Source organism: Buceros rhinoceros, unplaced genomic scaffold (genome assembly GCF_000710305.1).
Source record: "Buceros rhinoceros silvestris isolate BGI_N320 unplaced genomic scaffold, ASM71030v1 scaffold11538, whole genome shotgun sequence".
NCBI classification, from domain to species: Eukaryota; Metazoa; Chordata; class Aves; order Bucerotiformes; family Bucerotidae; genus Buceros; species Buceros rhinoceros.
Window position 1 is genome coordinate 17,103 of NW_010425125.1, and position 9,985 is coordinate 27,087.

The 9,985-nt window shown below is 50.6% G+C and overlaps 1 protein-coding gene across 1 annotated transcript in view; it reads right to left on the reverse strand.

Annotated features, from left to right (window-relative positions):
* GGA3 (golgi-associated, gamma adaptin ear containing, ARF binding protein 3) overlaps positions 1-9,985 on the reverse strand; it is a 14,944-nt gene that overhangs the window by 3,505 nt on the left and 1,454 nt on the right. Inside the window, exons 2-13 of the mRNA XM_010141032.1 lie at positions 9,867-9,951; positions 9,053-9,128; positions 8,435-8,533; positions 7,530-7,653; positions 6,507-6,610; positions 5,903-5,983; positions 4,467-4,604; positions 3,383-3,464; positions 2,769-2,885; positions 1,606-1,875; positions 887-954; positions 195-517 (exon numbers count right to left, since the gene is read on the reverse strand). Coding sequence (XP_010139334.1) covers positions 195-517; positions 887-954; positions 1,606-1,875; positions 2,769-2,885; positions 3,383-3,464; positions 4,467-4,604; positions 5,903-5,983; positions 6,507-6,610; positions 7,530-7,653; positions 8,435-8,518 — 1,391 coding nt within the window. The 5' untranslated portion in view covers positions 8,519-8,533; positions 9,053-9,128; positions 9,867-9,951. The remainder of the gene's footprint in view (positions 1-194; positions 518-886; positions 955-1,605; positions 1,876-2,768; positions 2,886-3,382; positions 3,465-4,466; positions 4,605-5,902; positions 5,984-6,506; positions 6,611-7,529; positions 7,654-8,434; positions 8,534-9,052; positions 9,129-9,866; positions 9,952-9,985) is intronic.

Sequence of the window (9,985 nt, forward strand, 5' to 3'; positions counted from 1 at the left end):
CCGGGTGTTTGTCCTCTGCCGAGCAGCACCTGCCTTTCCCTCCCGGCGGCAGGACCCGCCTGTTAGTTTGCAGACTGAAACCAATCACCCACTTACACCAAACCGGAGAGCCGAGAGCCAGCACCTGAACCTGGCGCTGCAGCAAGCTCAGCTTTCCACCCGCCGGCAAAGCAAAGTCCAGCACTGTCCGTTACCCTTTGGTGTCTTCAAGGAGTTGTCCCAATGCATCCATCTTCTGCGACACGCTGCTCCCCACAGATGAGCTGAAGCACCCAGGAGCAGCTGGAGTAGTCCTAGGAGGCCCCGCAGGGGCACCCGCTCCAGCAGAGAATACGAATGGTGCCGAGTTTGGTGCCGGGATGCTGGGAGCAGTCTGAGAGGCTGGGAAAGCAGAGGGCAGTGTCACTGATGGTCCACACGTGCTCTGTGAGGTGTGATGGAGAAGAGGGTTCCCTGCGGGGTTGCAACCAACAGTCGCCGTCTTCAGATTAAAGAAATCCAGGTCCAGCTGGCCATTCTGAAAGAGAGGACAAGGAGATGCTCTAGGTCACGGCTACACCCTGTGAGGGGGGGACTGAGTCACCACAAACAGAGCTGCGGGGTGGCCAGCAGCAAAGTCTGTGGCCTCTGTCGGGACCACCTCTGATCTGTGATTTAAGCAAAGCAAGTGCTAACATCGTGGGGGCACACGGGAACTGAGGAAGCCAGGTTCAGGGATAGCTACTCTCTTTAGACACAGCTACCCCAGATTTTAGGGCTAAGCCAGACTTCCCCTGAGGAACAGCTGCCTCTCTGCCTGTACGTGCAATCACATTTCTTCAAGGTCCTGAGACCTCCCACAACGACAATCCCCTCCCTCCCCCTCCTCTGAGACCCTCCTTTGTACCTCAAACATGCTCCACTGGTTGTTTTCTGAGGTCTCCTTCACTGCTGCAGGGGCGGGGTCGTTCAGACCTGACAGGAAAAGTAACAAGTAGGTGACTGGAGGAGAAAGTGGGTTCGGTGTCCTGCCCTGGAAATTGTTTCAGTACCATCGAACTACTTGATTCAGCTCTGCCAGAGCCCAAAAACCTGAAGACAAACTGAAATGCGCTGGAAGCCTACAACGAGGAAGAGACTGACAGCAGCAGCAGCTGCCTGACACTCACCCCTGCACAGAGCTCCTCTAACCAACCCTTCCTGATCCGGCGTCTTTGCTGCCCACACCCGGGCTCCGCAGGCGGCCACTCTGTGCGCTCCCATATACAGCCCGCCTCGGCACCTTGCTCTTCAGCACAGCCGCAAAGTCAGGGGTGAGAGCTGCACCAAACCGCACCCTGCACGTCCAGACATCTCTAGAGCCCAGACTGCGGTTACTCTCAGCAGTTCTGCACTTGCAGCCCGCTCTGGGAAGGTCGGAGGTTTCATACCTCACCGACCAGGTCTTATATTCAGGATGATGCAGGGGAGTGTCCCCTGAACTCCTCTAGAAACCAAAGTCATCTTGTGCTCCTTTTAGGCATGCCACACACAGCCAGCCCTCACGCTCGCTCTCCTCACGCAGGAAGAAAGCAGTCTGTCAGCCAGCGATGGAGAAGACCTTTCCTGGGCCCCTCGGAGTCTTACCTAAGCACAGAAGCTCCTCGTCCAGCAGCGAGAGGGAGCTGGCCGTGCTGCTCTGCGGAGCGGGTGCGGCTTCCGCCTGGCTGGAGGAACTGCTCCGTGAGTGCACGAACGTCTGGGGAGGAGGTGGGAGAATAGGGATTTCGGCCGGGGCTGGGGCTACCGTGGGGGCTGGAGTCAGGGTGGTGGGTGGCACTGGAAGTGGCGGCGTGCTGGTGACATCCAGTCCAGCGAGGTCAATGAGGGTGTTGAGATGACTTGTGGAGTTACTCCCTGCAGCGGACAGGAGAAGAGCACTACTAGGAAAGAAGGCAAAAGGCTCAGAGCAAACTCAACGTGCAGAAGACATTATCAGAGAGGTGGTGTAGGTCCCACGGCTCCTCGTTTAGTCGCGGCTCATGGCTCTCGAAACAGAGAAAGCCCAGATACTTCTCAGGTAACCATTCGCTGTCCACCAGCTACTTAAATCAAACCAGATGTTTTTCACATAGAAATCTCTTCAGTAACGCTTGCTCCAACCACTGCTCCTTTCCCAGCGCTTCTTGTAGCGCAATTCATAATTCTTTGGGCTTTGGGAGAGCCTACAGAACGACAATAAACAACGGCTGCCAGGGAGCTGCAGAGAATCCACACAGGCTCTCCACTGAGGACAGTCGTGTCCCAGGAAGATGCTGCTGGGCGGCACTGTGCATCCCTCTGCTGCTGCCCACGCAGAAGCGTTTAAGTGACTCCCAGATGGTAATTCCACCACACACTTGTCCAGAGCTTTCAACGGTGAAGCTGAAGTGTAAAGTGGGCAAATGGCCTAAATTCACAAATGGAATTGCTGGCCTGGCTCCCACTCTCCTGCTCTTGTCCCACTGATCAAATCGACTTCTTGAGGTCATCCTTAAGAAACAGGACAAACATGGAGGGGAAAATGTACGAGAACTTCCAGCCACACAAACTGCTCAGATGCAAGTTTGCTACTGACGTCATCAAAGGAAACGGAAAAGCTGTAGCACTGTTGCTCGCGTTAGGAGCTGTCTTGTCCCCCTCTGATTCACAGGCTGTTGGCCACAAGGACCATCGGTAGCTCGCTTTACCACAGTTAATAGGAAACTCTGTCCAAAAGAGAACTGCAGGATCCCACAGTTAAACCAGTCGCTGGGTTCCCAGGAACTCACCTTCTGCCACAGGCATCACAGGGAGATCCACTTCACCATTGATCACTTGCCCCTCTATTATTTTTTTATAGGAATTTATCACACGGGATAAATTGTCACTGGCCTGCAGAATGTCTCCTACATGGCAAGAGAAACAAAAATGACCTCCAAGACTTAAGTCACTTTGCTCCCACTAACGCTCAAAGTTCTCAGTTATCAACTACACAGTCAGCAAGAAAAAACGCCGTTATTCGGCTACGAGCTCCATTACTCCCTCCATTACTCTTTGCTGTGCTGCTCGAAGCAATACCCTGACCTTTCTAGCTCCATGCACATTACAGTAACAATGAAAAGAGCAGTCCAAGGCTTTGTTCCCCCCAGCAAGTCCCTTCCCCAGCAGCAGCTGTCCCACATCATCGCCCCTAGCCTCCCTAACCACCAGCTCTGCTGGCAAGTCCTTGCCTGAATTTTAGCGATAAGCATAAAGAGGCGAGGATCTCGTCTTATCTGCTTGCTCAAAGCAAAGAGCGTCCACAGTGAAGAGGCGTCTTTACAGCAGCCGCTCCCTTGCTGAGCCCTTGCACAGTCACAGGTCACAAAAGCAATTAAAAAAGGAGAAGTGTAGCTCAGTTTACCCAAACTGCTGTCATTATCCTCTGTCTCGCTGGCCAGCTTGAATAATGTCCGTCTTTTGGTTTCACACCGTTCACAGAGCTCCTAGGAAGACAGATCAGGACAAAGGCTTTCAGCAGCCAGGAGCCATGGTCAGCAATACCAGCCAGCACAGACTGGCTGCCCAGGCTCGCACGGGAAAGCCCAGAAGAAACCGTTCTCCCTGCGCTGAACGCCCCGGGGTGGCTGGACGACCAAGATGCCCTGTCCCTGCCCCGTGAACAGAGCTGTGCCGAGTCACACCAGCCTGGGAGCCCAAACACAACTCGCGTTTTCAGCACAGTCCTCCCTCCCTCCCATCAGCACTTCTGGCCAGTTCTGGTCCAAGAGAGACACTCCTTCCTCGTAGTCCCGAAGTCCCCAACAGTGTGAGGAAGGGCAGAACTGGGCTTCAGCAGCTGTGCTCTAACTGTGCTGCAGCTGCTACCCAGAGTCTGCAGGCACGCGGAAGAGAATGAACAGTTGCACCGAAACCAACCCGGTTCTTAAGCTCCTTACTATTGTTTCAGGAGCTGCTCACTAAAAATGAGCAGTTTCAACTTTTTACATTAGCTAAGGTGCAACTCTTGAAGGCACTGGGCCGACCCAACCATCCCGGGTGGCTGTTTGCACTGCTACCTCCCCCTGGTGTTCTCCCAACCTCACAGCACTAGCTCAAACTCTTCCTCTGAAGGGGAGGATGTATCTTCTGCCCCATTCAGCCTTTAGTTTATCCACCCGCAGTGCTGTGAGGAACAGGTATGATCTGCAATCAGCGTGTCCTAAGAGGAGCAAGAACTACAAACCGCAGCTTCTTGTTCGGCCACGCTGCGTCTTTGGAGAGCAGCTGCCCCTCACTTACACACATGCAAAACTCGTTACCCACGGAGTCGTTTGGTGAAAGGTGTTAAAATCCTGGTTATTTTCTTTCCTGCTATTCCCAACAGCTGCTCTTGTTTCTCACCACTGCTCTCCACTTCACTGCGCTGTTTGTAACTCTGCAGAACTCAGGTCTGGAAGAAAGGACTGACTGCAGGATCCTGGGACGAGGGCGCAGCTCAGACCCACCTTCATGAGCTCCCTGTCGGCCTCCGACGAGTCCTCTTTGCTGTAATGAACCAACATCTCGTTCAGCAGCTTCACGTTGTTGTTGACTTCCTCCAGCGTGTGCATGCGCTTCGTCACTTTCTGAATCCGAGCCTCATCCTTCAGGGGGTCGAACACAGACATAAAAAGTGACTTTCCCCGTAAAGGCCCACGGTATCGCAACCACAGGTATTATCTGTAGACCAGGTCACGTTGTGTCTATTTAAGGTTGAGCTAGAAAAAAAACTAAACAAAAAACCTCTCTGTTCACGTGAGGCTTTGCTTATTTTATCACCTTTTCACCACCACTTGGAAATTATAGAAAACCCCATATTTACAAAAAGTCTAATTATACCACTGAAAATAGAGAAGTTCCCTAAAGTTCTTTTCTGACCTGTTCAGAATTTTTTTTTTGGGGGGGGGGGGGGGGGGAAATAATTCTTGGCGTATGGGAAGATTTGGGCTTTCCTGGCATTTGGGATGATACTGTGTAGGATCTTCAAATAGTATGAATTAAATTGTTGCCAGAGCCAGAAAGGTTGGGTGGGGCAGCAGTCATTTCCTTCACTTTTATGAAAAAGAGGTGTTTGAAGCAAAACATTTACCAGGAACAACAAGCACTGTCTGGTGGAAAATATCCACCCATCTCTGATTTGAGATTCCAACCAAAGATGTAGGAGAGTCTGTCCTGGGGACAAGAGAAGCTTGCATAGAAACACTTCACCTACACCTCCTCTTCAGTCTAGGAGCTCTCTTTGTTTTGGCCAGAACACAGTGAGTAACTTCCTGGACGCCAGGGTTTCTAACGACTGCCACGGTGGATGCATCCAGCTCTACAAACAGGGAGGTGTTCCAGGACGCCTGCTTGTGAGACGACCCAATCCGGTGACTCAGCCCTCAGCATCCAGGGGTGGTACCTGATGCTCCCACCACATCCTGATGCGAAATACCACCTTGAGTGTTGAGAACATGGTTAATTACAAGGGGCATTCAATCCTTGCCAACTCTTACCCTGTCCTCCACCAGAGACACCAACTGGAGACGTTTCTGTGATAAAAACATCACCCAGCTGAGAGCTAGAGTCAAAGTACAACACATTCTCACACCACACAGAGCCCTCCCATGCCCTCAGACGGCACCTCCTTTATGCCAGTGACCACAGGGACGAGATGCATCGAGTTAGCACTGCGAGAGGTTTCAGAAAACACCGACAGGCTGGATGTCACTGATGGTCGGTCAGTCCCACCCAGTCCCTACAGCTCACCAAAGGAACGTACCAACACGGTGCTCCCGGAGCCTGCAAAGCGCAGGCTCTGCCATTCACATGATCTTATGTGATCCCCACCGTTTTGAAGTCCAGTCGCTTACACCTGGAAAGCAGACTGCTGACTGGGACCGACCCGCCGGGAATTTCTCACCTCTTTCACCATGGATTTTATAAGCTTGTTGGCCTCTTGTAAATCATCCGGGTTTTTGCTTTTCAGCAGTTTGGCTAGAAGCTGTAAGACAAGAAGAGGGTAATCAAGAAACAAATAAAGACCCTTTGGCAAAGGGAAGCAGCAAAAAGAATCCAAGTGAACAATCCGGGGGAAAGGAGATACAGCCCACTACGACACAGCTTACACGGCTTTCCTAGCTACGGTGACTTCCGCAGCAGCCACTTACGGTTTATTAGTTCATGTGAGCTGCTGCATTCTTGCTCCTACAGGGGACATAGACTGTGAAATCTCAGGGACTTCTGACACCAGAGAGTTATTCCTCCCATACACCGGTTTCGGTCCAGTGCGTGAAACATTCTCTGCCTCCTTGTACTACAGCAGGATGGCCCTTTAACCAGGAATAACCCCGTAACGGTAACAGGCAAAGCCTTAACTGGATCCTCAGGTCAGGTGGGTGGACAAAGCAATGAGCTCTGTGAAAGAGCTCAAAAATAAAAGCCACATTTTTATACTTTACTTCTTTCTAAATGTGCATCGAGTAATCACTTTTCATCAGCGATTATGAAACAAGTCTTCACTGTACCTTGGATTTCTCCTCATCGTCAAACACAGGGTTTTTGGGACGAGGCGGTGGAGAAGGAATCAGGGTTTTGTCTGCAGGAATCACAGGATCAAACATAACGATCCCTGCAAGCAGAAAGGGAACCCACGTGGGTTTGCACATGCAGTCACACCAGGAGCGCAGCCGGTTATTCACAGGCTGCTGTCACAATGAACACCAGTCCACCTGTCCAGTGACATCAGCACTCTGCTCCAACGGACAGTACACGCTCAAAACCCCCGAGCGTGCTAGCTGGGAAAACAAAGCAAGTTTTCTCTGACAAAGGCCCAAACCTCAGCAAATGTGTTGCCATGTCCACATCGCTCCTCTAATAGCTCTGTGTAGTCAACAACTCCCCGCTACTTGTCTTCCCCCCTTCCACTTTAGCTGTTGAACCACTAAGCGAGGTCCCAGACAGCCCAGTGTCACGCAGCCTCGAGGGCATGACATCTGTCTGCGTGAGCTGCGCAGGAAAGCAGACAGCAATGCAGAACGGGGTGATGAGCAGACTCCTAACCATGAGCGAGGAAATCGCTAAGCTGCCTGCTGGTTCTGCTGTCAAGTCCTTAGATTTGTGCTCTACCCCCAGAGCTCTCCCGCAACCAGTTTTTCCTGTGCCGAAGCCGCGTGCTTCTCAGCTGAGCTCTTTTCCCTGTGCCCACAGTTGGCATCAGCTGAACTAAAGGCACAACTGTACAGTGATCTAGTTAAGAACTCAAAAGTGGAGGCTCTGAGTTTAAATTAGACTTGTTCCAATCATTTAATAACTAGATCTGGAAAAACTCAAAAAAGGCCCTGCAAAGCCCAAGTATTGGCAAGGTGTTTAACTAATCTAGTTGAAAGAGCCAACCCAGCCCAGCCCAAGGCATCTCACTATAACAACAGGCTTTTCAGGAAATTTCTCCCTTGTTCGATCCCCTCAGAGCTCGACGCCAGGTAATCAGAAGCTGTGCTTAGAGCCCAGGCTCTAAGAGAGAAGGCATGAGTGAGCAGCTGGCCTCCTACCTTGTCGCTTCAGCATGTAGTAGGCATCCTTGATTTTGGATTCCTCGGGCAATGCCACTGTCCAGCTATACAGCAACTCAATGACTTTGGTCTTCACCTTCTCTGAGACTCGGTCTCCCAGGTACTAAGAGTGGAACAAAGATGTAAATTCTTCATTTCTTTTTGAAAATAAAGCCCAAACCCAGAGAACAGAAGTTCAGTGATGTACATTAAAAGGTGTATATCCAAGTTCCAAGATGATCTAAGATACTTCTCACTAAGAGGAAAAAACGCTCCTCTAATATCTTTGAAACGACAGCGAAGAGAAGCTTTGTGATGAATTTCAGCAAAAGCAGCTATTCTGTTGGTGTCAGGATTTTCCTATTTAAAAAAATCACACCAACAGATAACCACCCCTTCCCCCGTCTTAGAAGAGAGAACCTGGGAATATTTGCTGCATCAATCACGCCATGGGGCGCCTCTGTCTATTTTTCGTACATACATTGATCATGAATGTTGAGGGTCTTGGCCAGGTCCTCTTTACACAGCAAGTCAGCAGCAGAGTGAGGTCTAGAACCCTACAGTGTGTTGCCACGTCTCCTGTTTTCACCTCTGCATCACACCTCTCCTCCCCCGACGCTGGAGTTTTGTTGCTTTTTAAAAGCCACACCGCCCAGGCTTTACAAGCCCCTGAGTTCCACGAAGGATTGGAACAGTGCAGAGACTATATGGTAAGTACGACTTACTGAGAAAAACAGTAAGCAGAGCATTAACCCCCCCCCAAACACCTTAGCTAACAAATGCTCTTGAATATCTAACAAACGTGATGAGCCAGACAGCAGAGCACTGCAAACAGTCTGGATGCTGCCTGCAGCTTACAGAGGCCAAGCAAAAAATAAACACAGCCATAAGGCTCAGGGACTAACCTTCGGAGAGACAACTTTTATTAACTCGTTTAAAAAGCGAAACTTCCCCACTTCATTATGAAATCTTCTCCCACAATTCTTCATACAAGCTTCCAGCACCTGCATTCAAGTAACAAAACCAGGGGCTGTAATGAACACCAAACCTCTTCAGCAGCAGCGCAGCCGTGTTCTGCATTGTAGGGGAACTGAGGGACCCGCGTTCAGCGAGACCCACGCTCCTGCTCTGCAATACAGGCACCAACCTCCCATCTTTAGGGGTGACACATCACGACAGGGCAGTCTCCACCCTCGGCCACATGTACCCGGGTCAGATTCTCACCACTAGGTCTCAAAACAATGAACTCAAATCTTATCTATCAAAGGTAACAAGCAAAAGCAGCTGAAACAAGCAGAGCGGTTTCTGACTGCTCTATGGCTCACGAGCAATCTGGACGTGTCAGTGACGTCTCCATGCTCCCTCTCACTGTCCGCTCCCCCAGCAGAGAGGCATCAGGGCATTCAGCCCCAGAATAGCTCCAACGACCCCCTCCGACACACACCGTGCCCACTCATACCCCACACTGATGACAAAAAGTGCTAACACAGCTGGATTTAAGAGGAGGGGTAAGGACTACCTACTGTCAAGGCTTGGACTGCCTCCCATTCCTGTGGCGACTGGATTTTATGAGCCAGGAGTCTCACAGCTATCTGTGGCCTGAAACAAAGCAGAGCCCCTTTGCAAACAAGGCAGGAGAACACGCTGAAGGATTTTCAGACTTTCACAGATTCTACTGTTTAAACGACACGCCTTTCACATAATTTAAAGAAAATGCCATTTAGTACTTTGCTTCTTTCCATCAGCATACAAAGGCTCCCAAGAAACATTCAGGGCATCTTCATAAGCCTGGGTGTTTGCACACACGAAAGGAAGCGAGGGCTGGCAGTCTGAGCCAGCAGTTCCAGATTCCTGCTTGGGAGGGGCCACACAACTCCCAGTACAGTCCCCAGCCCAGGAAATCACCTCATTTCTCTTGCATTAGTGTCCTTTTTTTCCAGAAGAAAACACTTCTACCTCAGCTGACAGGAATGCTGCGACCCAGGAGGGTTCCTCAGTGAAGCCTTGTGAAGATTTTGAAGACACAAAGCCTCGTCAGGCACTGAGAGTTATCAGCCCATTTCACAGACTGGCAACCAGAGAGGGTTTGGCTGGGCGAGAGCCCTGCAGCTGCAGGCACTAAGAGGCAGGCTCAGGATTCCCCTTTCCCTAGTCCCCAGTCTACGAGCCCTGCTGCTGTTCACAAAAGGGAAAACACCCCTGCAGCACCTTGTTTCTTTGTAGACGGATCTTCCCATCAGTAGATATAACAGAAAACATGGAATTTTGATGATTAAATGATGTATTTTAAACTGTGAATGTTAATTTATTAAATCTAGAGCCGTTTGGGACACCCACCCTTCAAGTTCTTTGTTGATCTGGTCACAGAATCCGATGATGTATTCCCAGTCTTCTTGCCTGTTAGACGGGTTAGTGGCTTTATCTTTGGTAAGGGAAAGAGCACACATTAGCAAGCC